Source organism: Lipophrys pholis, assembly GCF_963383615.2.
Source record: "Lipophrys pholis genome assembly, chromosome: 17".
Classification (NCBI taxonomy): domain Eukaryota; kingdom Metazoa; phylum Chordata; class Actinopteri; order Blenniiformes; family Blenniidae; genus Lipophrys; species Lipophrys pholis.
The window spans coordinates 11,707,378-11,721,819 of record NC_137643.1 but is presented as its reverse complement, the minus strand read 5'-3'; the positions used below and the strand labels follow the sequence as shown (position 1 = coordinate 11,721,819).

General features: G+C 42.7%; 1 protein-coding gene across 1 annotated transcript in view; it reads right to left on the bottom strand.

The window, feature by feature from the left end:
- The window catches only part of LOC308123160 (ras/Rap GTPase-activating protein SynGAP-like), a gene marked incomplete at both ends in the record, with an annotated part of 41,945 nt that overhangs the window by 21,112 nt on the left and 6,391 nt on the right, over positions 1–14,442 (bottom strand). The window contains 6 exons of the mRNA XM_080485492.1: positions 18–353; positions 450–710; positions 831–929; positions 2,655–2,808; positions 10,477–10,598; positions 10,759–10,847. Of these exons, the coding sequence (XP_080341618.1) occupies positions 18–353; positions 450–710; positions 831–929; positions 2,655–2,808; positions 10,477–10,598; positions 10,759–10,847 (1,061 nt within the window). The remainder of the gene's footprint in view (positions 1–17; positions 354–449; positions 711–830; positions 930–2,654; positions 2,809–10,476; positions 10,599–10,758; positions 10,848–14,442) is intronic.

The following is a 14,442-nucleotide window of genomic DNA, read 5'->3' as shown; positions in this document are numbered from 1 at the left end:
AGGTACCATTGGTTTACCTTAGTCTTCCCTGTGCTTTGGAGGATGTGCACCAGAGCGAACGCCACCTCCTCTTTGCTTTTCACACTCAGCAGCGGCTCCAGGACGGCGCACAGTGTTCGGTAGTTGTTGGTTATGTACTCGGCGAACTCCTTGTAGAGCTCCATCGGGAGGATGTTCATGGTCTGGTAGCGGGATTTGACCCGCAGTGACGCGTTGATGACTTTGGTGCTTCCCACACCGCCGCTCTTGGCCAACACACTGGACTGTATCACTGGGTACCACTGCTCGACAAACTGCCGGCCCGTGATGCTGGATATGGGGATGCTGACAAGGCCAAGGTATGTGCTTTTCTCCTGGACGATAGACATTGTCGTTTCCATGTCATTTAGTACGTATTTTCAACATCAACTGACCATCAATCGCAGTGAAATAGGAAATTCCCCTTTTACCTTGCGTCTCTTTTTGTCCGTCTCCTTGTAGAGGTGCAAACGAAGGCTACGAATGGTAGGCAGATTGTTGAATTCAAAATGCTCGCCCCAGAAGACGGTGTCGGTCCGGGGTTTGCTGGTGGTGCGTGCGTACAGCATGTCGTCCAGACAGAGCTCGCAGTAGTAGCGTTTCTTAGCCGGGAGGTCTCGGGCTTCGATGATCCACAGTTTGAGCACATTGTCCACCCGTCGGCTGTTATCCTGGAATTGAAACGAGGAGTTCTGTTACTGGATTATAACTGTTCTTAATGTCCCACCCTTCATTAGTTGGATATATATGTCATGGATGAGAGTGGAAGACCACCCGGTGTTTGTGGGACAATAAAAAGGAACTGAATCTACCTTGTTAGGTTTGACCGCTCGTTGTAGATTTTCAATCCATTTGTCTCTTTCTGAAGCTGAACGGCAGGCAAAACATTTTGTCCCTGAATTGGTGGTTACCTGCAGACAGAACTCCTCATTATAGTGGATTCAGGCCCATAAAATATTCATTTCGCGGAGGCAACAAACAATAGCTCCCACTGCTAATTGATCACTTTTGCCGTTAAATTCACCTTTGGGTTTTAAGATAAGCAAAATGGCCAACATGATTTCCCACAATCAAGTATATAAACTAATTTTGTTCAATCATTAAGCACTGAGGAGCTTGATCAATTTCTTCCAGTCCAACTCATCTTTATAGTTACATCTTCTGTCCCGAGTCCAAACAAACCACCGTACCTCATCCTTTGAAGGCTCGGTACAGGGTTTTGTTTTTGTGTGCATCTCCCATTTTTAGCCAAACAACTTTTTTCATCTTTTACCTTAATATGTACTTTTCTCATGGAAATCTCCAAATGACAATAAAAAACAACCCATGACTAAATCAAAACAATGGCTACGTCTAATGCTGCCGTTTGAATCAAGGTCACAAACCGAAAGATCGGATATTCAGTGGGTTTGACCAGTAAAATGACGGCATAGTAGCCAATAAATGTTTACCTTAGTTTTAGGGCAGTGTTGTAGGATTAATCCTTTCTGAAAGATGTCTACGGTTAATCAATATCTTCTCTGAACATTTGAAAAAGTTTTAAAACATATAAAAGTACAATTTAAATATTATAAAATATAGATCTATATAAATATAAACTGCACAAAAACTGTCCATTTGCAGCTTGTTTGGGGGTTTTTTCACATTCAAAATGACAACAAACGACTTTGCTTAGACCTTCATTTGGTAAATCATCTGAGAGGTCAAATCTTCTCTGCCACGACTTGTCAAGGCACACAACTTGTGCGGCGCTCAGTATGTGAGATCTCTCGCCTCATCATTGGGTTTTGCTCGCCTTCATCAAATAGTGTAATTCCTGGTGAATAAATTAGAAACAACCGCTACCGCGATCATCTTTTTTTTTGGGGGGGGGGGGGGGGGGGGGGGGGTTAATTTTATCATATATTACACACTTGGGTTGATAAAACAGGGGATCCACATCTGACCAACTCGAAACAACTGCAAAAATAAAAAATAAAAAATACATCACCTCATTTTGATGGCACATTAGGGTCAATTGGTGCTTTTTAGGTTTCTCTGAGTAATTCAATCATTTCTAAACTCGCTATTTTACAGCAACCGCTTCACTAACAGTGATCCTGTGAGGGGAGGTAATTCAGTGCGGCAGGTCGTGGCATAACACCAGTGCTGATAAAAGCCTAACTCAGCGAACCAGGTCGGAAATTGTTGAAATTTAGTAGAGAAGGAGATGGAAGACGTGAACCTGGTCTTGTACTTTACCTCCACGGGAAACTGCAAACCGCCAGTGTCACATTTATCGTTGTGTCATTGATGATCACCAGGGTTTTTTTTTCTGTTGAATTTATTGTGAACTCAGTTTAAATTTACCATTAACCTTCAACATTAGATTACCAATAGAAGACATGATAAAATACTCGCCATGCTTGTTTCTGTCTGAGAGAGTCTGAAAATGGCAGTTTGTAAACGCCTAAAAAAGGGAGATGTACACAAACGTCTCTCCAGGTCTAAGATTCAAATTTAATCACAAATATTTTGATGTAATTTATTTAAAAAAACAAAGGGAAAAAAAGAAAGAAAAGATACAACTGCAACACTACCATCGTAGGTTAAAGATAATAATACAGGGACGAGAAAGGTGAAACCACTTAACAGACCTCAAAGCAGTATTCTTGTCCTAAAATGCTAGAGTGGACAGGTTTGATTATGGCATCTTCATCCAGAACTAGGTCCAGAGCCTCTGCAGCACTGCTGGGAGAAAGCAGGGACTCATGGGAGTGGGATTCTTTGAAGCTTTGCATCAAGCGAGTCCTAATGGGTGGGTGGGGGGTGGTGGTGGGGGGGGGGGGGGGGGGGGGGGGGGAGAAAGAGAAAGTCACTTTCAGAAGTCAGATATAATTATTCTGCTGTTTTCGATTCATGTGTCACGCATCACTACAGCTTAAAAAAAAAAAAAGTGCTCATGTGTGTCTCCTGCCATGATTTGTTATAGCTCCGTGCTTTTTATAAAGAGGGAGAAAAAAAATTGTTAAAGCTTCCAGATTTTCACTTGTTGTGTTTTCAGTTTGGTCTGTTGTCGACTCGAGGCCCGCAGTGGCTCAGAGTGGAGGACGGTTTGACAATACAACTCCTTGTGTTTGTCTCTACGGTCACAAAAATGTACCAAAGACACGAGAAACATAATGTTGCTCTGACCCGAGGAAGAAATACAGCTCGGCAGTATGGAAGTGGAGGGACGGAGGGTGGAAAATGGGCTGATCATAGAGTAACCTTTGGCACAGGGCAGCGCTATCAAATAGCAGAAAAGTGGTGGAATTGGAAGCAGAAAAGGTGAAGCAGGGTCAGTGTGTCGAATCAAAAAAATGTCGCGAGGAAAAGCATTTTGCAGCTGAGAGCAGAGGGGAAAAAAGCAGGAGAACTAAATTAAACCTTTTATCGGGACAACATGCATGATGTGTGTGTGTGCGTGCGTGCGTGCGTGCGTGCGTGCGTGCGTGCGTGCGTGTGTGTGTGTGTCTAAGCAGCTGAGTGGGTGCCTGCCCTTTAAGTGCAGCTGAAGCTTTACAATGTGAGCCAGTAAATCGTTTTGCAGGAGATGTGAGATACGGATGGCAAAGATCAAGTTATGTAACCAAAAATACATTTCTCAAACTAGTTAATTTAGATAAAAAAATACACTTTTTTTTTTTTTATGATTTCTGATTATTGTCTTTCATGCTAAGAGTTAGAAGAAATGATTAGGACCCCTCAAATGTCTTAAATCTGACCAGTATTTCAACATTGAGGTATTTAGACAGGACCCACAAAATGTAAAACCTAGGAAAAGTTAAAACAGAGTAGTAAAGCACAGAAAACTACTGAGAAAACTAACAAAATTCACCCTTTTAGAATAAATCCTGACCATACCTTTGAATTCATTAATAGATATGAGTGTTTCTAGCTGGAGATCTCTCCGTGGATGATTCCATCACTGGGTGCACAGCATGAACAGGCAGATTTCCTTTAATCTTCCTTAAACGCACCATGGGTGTGTTTACATTAGCCTCAGGGTGTGTTTAGGTTGTCAGGTTAGGTTCAATTTAGTACAGTGGTTTACAGATTAATGGGGACACTAGACAACTTCCAGCATCAGGAAAAATCTGAGGGTCAGGGGGACAGGATAAACCTTTGTAGCCAATATTAAGTGTAACAGTCGTGGCAGTTGCGGACTACATATATAGATAAACTAGGATTATTGGACTTTAATTGGGAAACACTTGGGGATATCTGGTATTAGAACAAAAATGAGTACTTGAGGGATGGGAGGCTCATCCTCCCGCAACATACCTGACTATGATGAGCCGTGCTGTGACTGATGAGCTGCTACTCAAAGCTCACATGGAAGGGGATCAAAACCTGCTCTTCAATGCGTCTCCTTCCATGTCAGCCTGCATCGACTGTTTTTAAAACAACACCGATATACTAAGCGATAAAGGTGACTCAGCCACTCTATTATGCAGCTGCTCTTTGCTGCTTTGCGATGTTCCTTGCACTGTTCTGACAGCAAACATTTGATAAGCTCTTTGTAAGTTCTCAGGAAGTAAAATAAATAAATAAACAAATACCCTCACGTACTTAAATATCAAAAACACATTTAAAACAGTACAAAGCTTTGTCGTAGTTCTAATATATATATATGTATATAAATGCAAAAAACTATGACAGATTTGTCAATCAAAGAGAATGGAATTTTGAATGTTGAAATGAAATGAAATTAAAAATGGGAACACGTACACAAGCAGCACATCAAAAAACGACAACTGGGCTGTGGACTGTTTCCACAAAGAAATGCAAGAATTGCAAATAAATAAATAAACAAATAAAATTTGCCAGTGAAAGCAAATGGGACTTTGTTAGGCAACGAGCAGCAGGCACACCCAAAATTTCATCTGAAATTTTCGATCTTATGATAGCTTCTAATCAGGTTTCAGCCCAAGTTGAAAAAATAACGGGACACTTTGTTTCCTGTTTCTATTCCTATTAAAGCAAACACGCGAGGTAAACGTTGAGCTACTCTGTGGTTGCTCCACATGTGGGGTTCATCTGCACGAAGATTTGCACGCTGGGTTTAAATATAGGAGACAAAAATACGGAGGGTTGCAGCTTTGAAGAAATGCATGTTAATCATACAGCAAACAGGGAACACTAATTTAAGGGCAGCTTTAATGTCGATCTGCAGTGAATCATCCGGTCTGAGGCGCCGACGCTGGCAGAGGGCAGCACTCACAAAAAATACTCTGGTAAAGCCACTTGGCAGCACAGGCAGAGCAGCTGCGCTGGAAAGCTAAGAGTGTGAAGTTGGATGCTGCGGGTTTATAGCAAAGTCAACTTAACACTACTGAGTGAATTAAGTATGTGTGGGCAGAACTCAAAGCCGGCTGTGAAGGCAGCTGTCTGCGGCAGCGGTGAGCAGCTCTGGTTCGAGGGGAAAGTGCGCCGGCTGAGGATGAGAGCCTCTTTAACTCCAACACCTTTACGTTTGGCCCAAACATCTCGGTTTAATTCATTTATACATTCGAAGGAGCCTCCTGCATCCAGGATCATCAATCATTGGGAGCACAATTGTTTTCAGGGTTGTTGTTTTTTCTCGTCCTATGCTAAATGATACACCGTTTATCTCATTGGACGTCCGCACCTGCCCTGAAAATGTCTATTACGTCTCTCTCGTGGCTTGAAGCAAAGTGTGCTGTCAGCAGTACCCTTTTTTTTTTTTTTTGCTGCTCTCTCCACGTCTATGTCTTTCCCATATGTGCTTCGTGACTGGTCTGTGCAAGGACTGCATAAAATTTCGATCGCAACGCAAGCAGGAATCCGCCGGGATCTGACCTCACTTCAGAATACAAAACAAGAAACAGCTGTCATGAGAGCCTCCAGTGCTGCAAGCGATCGTATCCAGAGCTCCATAGAGATCACACCGATGCCTGAAGTGTGGAGCGGTTCTGCGGTTTCCATCAGGAGGCTCTTAGGCACAAACCTTCTCTTACAGGAGGCAGATTCAGTTTGTATGTTTGCATTATTAAACCGACGACACCAAATAAAAAAAGAGAGCGGCTGCGTTTGTACGGTCACTTTTTTGTCAATCTGAGTAAATTGTTTGACTGAGTGAGCAGATTTCCCTATTTTCTTTAAAAAGAATGAAGACCATCTGATTCAATCACTGGATCAATCCTTAAAATGCTTTGCACTGTGATGCTGACCATTGATGACATGACTTCACATCTAACTGGGAACCCGCCGATATCAAAGATGGATTTCTTCATTTGATTAATGACGCTTGAGAAACTGCAACAACAAAGAAACATTGCTGCTTGTTAGAGGTTCGAGAAGACGACTTGTGATTGGATGTTCCCAGCTTGGAATTCCACTGACAGGTCACCACTGTGGATCTCTGAGCATTGTGGAGTCATGTTGTGGCGTCATGTTGTGGTGTCATGTTGTGGCGTTACGAAGCAGCATTACAAAGCGGCTTTCTAAGACACTGTTATGTTGTGGCGTTACATGGTGGCGTTATGAGGTGGCGTTATGAGACGGTGTTTCGAGACGGCATTAAGTGGTGGCGTTACGTTGTGGCGTTGCGTTGTGGCGTTACGTTGTGGCGTTACGTTGTGGCGTTACGTTGTGGCGTTACGTTGTGGCGTTACGTTGTGGCGTTACGTTGTGGCGTTACGTAGTGGCGTTGCATACATCTCGAAATAACTGAATCAAGTGGCTTCATCAATTTAGGATAACTAGTCTGATTATGTGACATAATTTTAATTGGATCACATTTAATTGGATTACTTACGGTCCATGTCACTGCAGCTTGGATTTGAATCAAAGTTTATTACTGTCAAAGTATTAAAAAATGGCTCCGTCATTCATGGGTTTCACGAGAGCTCCAAACTGCCCAGGGTAATTCAGGGTAATCTGCATCTCACAACAATTCAAGTAGTACAATATGAAAACCCCATAAAAAATGCATGAATCCAGAGAGTAGGAGCACTTATTTAAATAAATGTGCATATAATTAGGCCCGTATTGTTTAATCCTTTGCGCAGACAGACCTAAGTCCTCTTCTCTAAGTACTGATGATACGTGTTCCACATTCAATGAGCTTTTTCACTCGCCTGCACCTCTTCCCTTAATTTGCAACACGTCACAGCTCTGATGGCAGCCTTGCAGCGGCTGGAGAAACTGTTTTGTAATGCTGCTATTAATATCGCTCTAATGAATATCTTCAGTCGCTGCCTGAAAGCAGCCCGGAGCCATCTGTGAAGGTATCACTAAAGGCACTGTCCCTCATTCATCCGGGCTCTGCTTTCGTCAGAGCGCTTGATGAGGAGCCACAGTCAGAATGGAGGGTAGAAGATCCATCCACGCTCTGCTGCAGCCGCACCAGGACAAAACAGGCTCCTGACGTTACACAACAACCTGGACTCCACGAATAATGGACTAAAGAAACAACCCCCCCCACCCACCCAAGAAAAATGTAAAGCCATGCTCGTGTAAGAATCTGACTTGGGTATTCGCTATAAAGAACAGACAGCGCTGGCACGGCCGGAGAGGCGGATTTGGCAACTGCCGAGAGCACCACATTGGTGAGGACAGCAAACTGTGTGAGCCAATTAGAGGCCAACTGTTAAAGAATAAAATCACAGAGCAACCAAATAGCAGCAATTGTAGGCTCATTAGACACATTCTGTAAACAAAATGGAACGCTGACGAAAGTGCCAATCACGCTGCAACTGTCAGTCATAACCATTAGGAAGTTGTTGGTCACATTTCTGATGCCAAGAATTCGTCACTAGTGTTAAAATAATGACATTAAATAAGATCCACTGTCAAGACAACCAGGAGCATCCGATGCAGAGCATGAATGCACAGTGCATGAAAACCTATATTTTTTTTGTTTTCAGTCAACATGTCTTTTTGTGAATGATGTCTTGATGATGATCAGTTTGTCATGTATAGTACAGATTCAGTCACGTTTGAGGCATACTACAACCAGAGGGATGCCAAGAGCAACAGAAGTGCATTGACTAATCCTGAAAACTGGCAAGTTCGCTGGTTTTGGAACGACAGTCCACGTATGCATTAATGAATGGATGAATGCTGCTCGATATACTACACTGATTACATTGAGTGCATTGAGCCGAAGAGGACAAGTAGCAGACTTTGTTTTTACTCTGTGTGCGATCAGTCCTAATCTACTGATTTGTCTAGATGGAAGGGATTTTATGATATTCTTAATATTCAACTTTTTGAAAATTATTTTGTTTATTATGTTTCTATAAAAAAAAAAATGGATAGGTTTGTTTATTTTTTACTGCTTTTCCACACTGGTCACAGTCGGCTTTTTACGAGAGACTCCTGTACAGTAAACCAGGACTCACTCTTGTGTGTTTTACAGTTTCTAATACATTGTCATTTGCACGTGCATTCAATCGCTTTAATTTTTTTTAAAAAGTAAGTAAATCTCAGCTAACCAGTAATCCAGTTCAGCCTGGAAACCAGCATATTCATTTAATAGCTCTTATAGCTATTTGCCATTTTATCTTTTTGAATAGATCAATATTTTGAAATGTAAGTGAAGTTCTATGTGTCAAAAAAGTATGAAAATCTAATTTATCAAGCAATACATCGCAAGTTCTCACTGGAAAATTACTGAAGAAAGAATCTTCTAACGTAGAATCTGTTATTGTTTTGCTCTATGCCTCAATGTCGTCCAAATCTAAAAGGTGGCGCTGAAATCCGGTTCTAACTTTGCAACGGCTCCTTTTGCACCTTTTCCTTTGAGCTTCTCAGCAGGTATAAAATATAATACACTCAAAAGGAAACTTGTGTTTGGTCCCAGCGTCCCTTTTCAAGAAACCTCCCCACAAAGATTCACAGCTATTCCAAAGCAGCAGTAAACCCAGCGAAAAAGGTGTACCCAACTTTCTGCAGGGCTCTGTGGGGTTATGAAGGGCCGCACAATGGAGTGGTTTGTGTTCTCGCCTCACAGAGAGAAAATCCCTAGATTCCTGTGAAGAAGTTGTATGTTCTCCCTCTATGTGTGAGGGTTTTGTCCAAGTACTCTTGTTTCTTCTCATAGCCTCAAAAAACATGCTTTTGAGGCGACATTGTGACTCTCAATTGCCCCGAGGGGGTGTGTGTGTGTGTGTGTGTGTGTGTGTGTGTGTGTGTGTGTGTGTGTGTGTGTGTGTGTGTGTGTGTGTGTGTGTGTGTGTGTGTGTGTGTGTGTGTGTGTGTGTGTGTGTGTGTGTTTGCCTTGTGATGGACTGACAACCTGTCCAGGGTGTATCTTGCCCTTTTCCCAAAGTCAGCTGGGACAGGCTCCAGCGCTTGCTACCCTGGATAAAGCTGTATGGAAGACAGATGGGTGCTGCTTCAGCAGCCTCAGTGATTTAAACTGTCACATTTACACACACACACACACACACACACGAGGAGTGAATCGGCATTGAACTACCAACTGAGCTGCAGCTACTTATGACCACAGTTCAATGACAACCTCTTAAAATAAACAGAAAAGTCCAAACGCTCACACCCACCAATGATAAAGTTGTTGACGTAGGACAAACATATTGAAGAAAAATGAAATGCACCCATGAGTGTAAATGATCTTTGAAAGAAACATTAGTGGAGCCACTCTGCAGGAGGGTGTGTACGCTCCAAATGTCCCTAACATGCAGGGACTACATCTGATTGCAAGTCAGCCGTCGCAAAAACACCATCATTAATTGTTATGATTTTCTAACAGCGTAGATCGGCTCAGTAATGTCAGCTGCAATGCACTATCCATCTTAAGTTTGCTAATATTCAAGCCAACCACGGCGTTTGTGATTCACCTCCAGCTGGGGAAGTTTGCTGAATGTCATCTACCCATTTCTCTACATTTCTCACACACACACACACACACACACACACACACACACACACACACACACACACACACACACACACACACACACACACACACACACACACACACACACACACACACACACAAGTACACACTCTTTCCCAATGTTTTCCTGCGAGGCGCTACGTCAGCTCTCAAAGAAGGAAGAAGTAAAAAAAAAAATCAAAGGCCTTTCTTCATGCAGTTTACGTTCCACGTATGCTTTTCCATATGTCGTCTCTGCACCATTAAACCTCCTACGACACTCACAAATCGACGCTGTAGGGCATTTTAATACATAATACTGAAGAAGTATCCGAGCACATTCAAACTGCACAATAAAAAGGAGGTAGATGACCTTATTTCAGTGGATTAAAGAAGACCACCATGAATTGTGGACACCACAGTTTGCTTTCCTTGAGCTCACCCAGAAATCTGTCTTATTGGCTTTCACCCTAAAAAACACACCGGTACATCCACGCCATCAATTAGACATGAATTCAGCAAACGGATGATGAGACCTGGGAACATACAAACGCTGCACAGAGGTGACTTACCTTTCTTGGTCGGCACTACGAAACCGGGGCAGAATCATCTGTTTGAAGCTGCTGGTCCGGTCCAGTTTGGGCTGACTCTTTGCCCTCTTGATGGAGCCCTTCAGCCTTCGATTGAGAAAACTCTGAAAATTGCACAAACCAAAAGAAATAAGGTCATTTTATCAAAGCCAGCACAACGATATTAGTCCACGAGCTGCTTCCAGTGGGGCTAAAAATAAGTCTGCGACGTTGAAAGCTTTTGTCGTGTGCCTCGTGCCCCTGGTGTGACTTGACCGTACTCACCGGCTGTCTGAAGGGCTGCGGGGTCGCATTCGGAGGTGTCTCCATGCTGGACTGTCTTACAGAGGCAAAACTTGCCCTGCGAGATTGGTCTACGAGGAAAAAGTGCCAAATAAGTAAACAATAAAAAAAAACAAAGGGTAAGACTTTAAACCTTTACAGCAACATGGAAAATGTACGTCTTCAATGTAACACTGTGTTTTTTTGTCTTTATTTACCCAACTGCTTTCATTGGTCTCTTACTATTTCAGAAGCCCGACATGAAAGTCAAATTCATTAGCTGCTGTGTTATGGCGATTGTCATTCATCATGTTGCTGTAGGGCTGCATATATAAATGCAATCAAATTTCACAATGCAGCATGTGTCAATAAACCCCAGCGACACTAATTTGGCAAGCAAGATAAAAAATACAGAAAATCAAATTAATGATGTCGTTTTCAGGCTTATCCAAATATTTAATGTATTGAATCTGGTGCCAAAACAGATTCAATTTATTATCGTTGAAAGAGGTGTGACTGACAATTAACTGTGTGCTGGCTCACAATACAAAGTGCTCACACACTGCTGAGAATTCAAACAACAGCTCTAAGAAGAATAAAACACATTGGCACAGTATTGCATAATTATTACATAAAGGGCTTAACAGATACTGTAACTATAATGTTGAATAACATTTTTGAAATGTCACATTTTCACATTGTGCATCATCGCTTCAAATCATAGGACCTCTTGACTCGGTCATAACACAGTAAATTCCAACGCACAGCCGCCTCAGTCACATTTAGAAGTGGGGAAACAGAATTAGGAAACACAAACACTTTTCACAAGCAGGAAACCAGGACAATGAAGCTCAAGCTGAAGCTTGACACCAACGAGAACAAACAGCTACAGCTGCCCCACCCCCTCCCAAAAAAAAAAAACAACAACAATAAGACTGTGACAGAGTGAAAGACGTCTGTATGTTCTCTGGAAATGCGGCTACTTTTCATCAGCCGTCGCCAGGAAATTTTTTGTATCCGGGGCCGGCGGAAACTGACGCGGAGGCCTGATGCGGGAGCTATATTGGAAGGAAGACTCCAATGAGTCATGTTGAAACGGATGGTCTTAGTCTGACTCCGGGTGAGTACAAACTCTGAAAAAGAACATGGATCTATAAAAGCATGAGCAACTGTCTTCAGGGAATCATCTCCTGTGATTTCTCTACGTGGCTGTGTGTTGACCACCGGGGATGCGGAATCTTATATTACGCTGTAATCTTTACCTCTGTGTGCGAGCAGAAGAAATATAGGAGAGGTTTTTATTAACAATGCAATGAAGGCGCTTCTTCCTGAAATCTCCAACTCACAGTTCTTTGCTTTCTTCCAGAGAGGGCAGTCATCACTTTCTTATAATTCCAAAGGAGAAGACCTCGATTTGATAGCCTGGGCCTTTCTGTGTGCAGATTGCATGTTCTCTCTGTGTATAAGCTTCCTCACACAATCAAAGGACATGCAAAGTGTGTAAACCATTAGGAAGCAGCGCTGCCTTTTTTTACTTTTCCATCTTAAGCGCAAAGTGAAGTATTGGTGAAAGAAGGCAAAGCTTTACTAATTCAGTCTAATAATAACATCCACAAAGTGTGAAAGTGAACTTTTGGAGGACTTTTCTGTTCTGTGAACTTTAACCACATTATAAATAAGGCTTTAGTTCAGTAAAACGTGCTCCATCTTCAGTTATCTGGTCGTCTTCCAGCTGTGTCACAGGAATCATATTCAGTAAGTTGTGTCTCTGCAATGCGTTACAGTCCTGTCCAAGTTGCACTCTGACCTCACCGCAAGAACATCCCCGGATAAAGCGTGCTCAGCAATCATTTGTGCCTGTACCTGGAATGTGTGCGTGACATTTGATATGTCCTCAGCCCTCTAAATCAAATGGATTATTTCAAGATTTGTCCATAAATCGGGTGTTGTTTGCCCTGAATTTAGCCTGGCAGGTTCACTGTGTCAGGCTGTGTGCTATTTTCCTGCACTGTGGACTTTGCTGCGCTGTAGCAGCACTTAGTCATTTCAAGCCTATATTGCGGGCCCTGATAGCGAGATATTCCAGGCACTGGCAGCTGAAGGAGCAAGGCGAAGAGAAACTCCACTGAATGCAGTAAGTAGGATAAATGTTCATGATTTTGCTTTGGCTTTGTTAAAATGTTATATCACTGCTTTCTTTGACCACGTTACATTAGTTTAGTGATGCAGAAAGCCTATTGTGTGAGTGAACAGTAAATACGTGTCGATTTAAAATGCAAAAATAAACAATGAATACCTGTAAAAAGAACAAATACATGTACGCTGTGTAATTCTTTATCTCCGAATTGAATTAATGGATCAAGGTATGAAGACACGCCATCTCAATCTGCCATCTTCAAAGAAGCTGGATGGTACATCGTGTTACCTGCTCAACATACAGTCATGCTGCAGAGCTGTTGTCTCAGATCTAATTTATAGAAATGGAGGTGCTATGTCTGCAGGGAAAAAAGAACCAATACTGTCAAACTTCACTTGTAGTAGTTTTTGTATCCTATAAAGACATTTTATGAGCACAACAAAAATTTGTTCTCTTGTTGAACCTCTAAAAAAAAAGGGGGGGGGGGGGGGGGGGGGGATTGTCATTTGGTTTTGAATAGGTGTCCTACTTCCAGCCACACACGGTTTGGACTCTGTAATAACAGGAGGCAGAATGAGCCCCGTCAAAAGAGAAAACGCAGCCTTTACATGAGATGATTTTCAAATGTGTTCAATAAAGTCAGACCTGTTTTATTTCTAGGCATTTTGTCAAACTGTTTATGCACATGGATAGTTTAGTGGTTAGAAGTCTAATCTCAAAGGGAGAAAAACCAGCTGTTTAATCCCAAGTTTGGAGACTTTTCCTGTGCTTGCATGTTCTCCCTTCGTCCTAAACCCACAGACATGCAGCGGGAACGCCACACGGCAAAAAATAAATAAAAACATCGAGCCTGGACTCAAGCCGAGGGTCTTCTCACAGTGAGGACAGACTGCGATCCACTGCACCACTGTTTCATGAACAAAGCAGGTATACTGGCTGTGCAGATGACAAGCACACGTGACGTGTCTAAGCGTGATCAAGCTGTACAATGATCCTCACTCAGCTCTTTCATCTTAACGTGTGATTGATCTGTTGAGCCTTTTTCTAAATTACCTATTACCCAAAGGAGTTGTCTTTTTTCTCTCTCTCTCTCTCTCTCTTTGCAGCAGAGAATGAATACACTCTGTCATCCGATGATTTTCCTGCTCCTAAAGCCTGTAAATAGGCTTCTCTCCAGGTTCTATTCTCAATCCTAGCTAATTGTTTGGTATCCATGGAAACAACTCCAAGGGCTCCTACTTGAACTGTAGAAGATGTTGGCATAAAACTGCACAATAACGACGAGAGAGAAACGCAAAGTAACACTGTGTTTTCTGCCGCGTGTGAGCGAGGCGGTCGAAACCTGTCGGCCCTGCCAGGACGGGGGGGGGGGGGGGAATCTTCCTCGACGGGAGGAGACGTTTTCAGTTTGTTCTGTGAGAGAGCGAGAGACAATGCAGACCGAAACGGCCTTTGCAGGGGGAAACATCCGTCACATCGCCACCTGCCCACTAAAAGCAGTCTCCCCGCAACATGCAGCGATCTAAGCAAACGTGACAAATCAGAACACA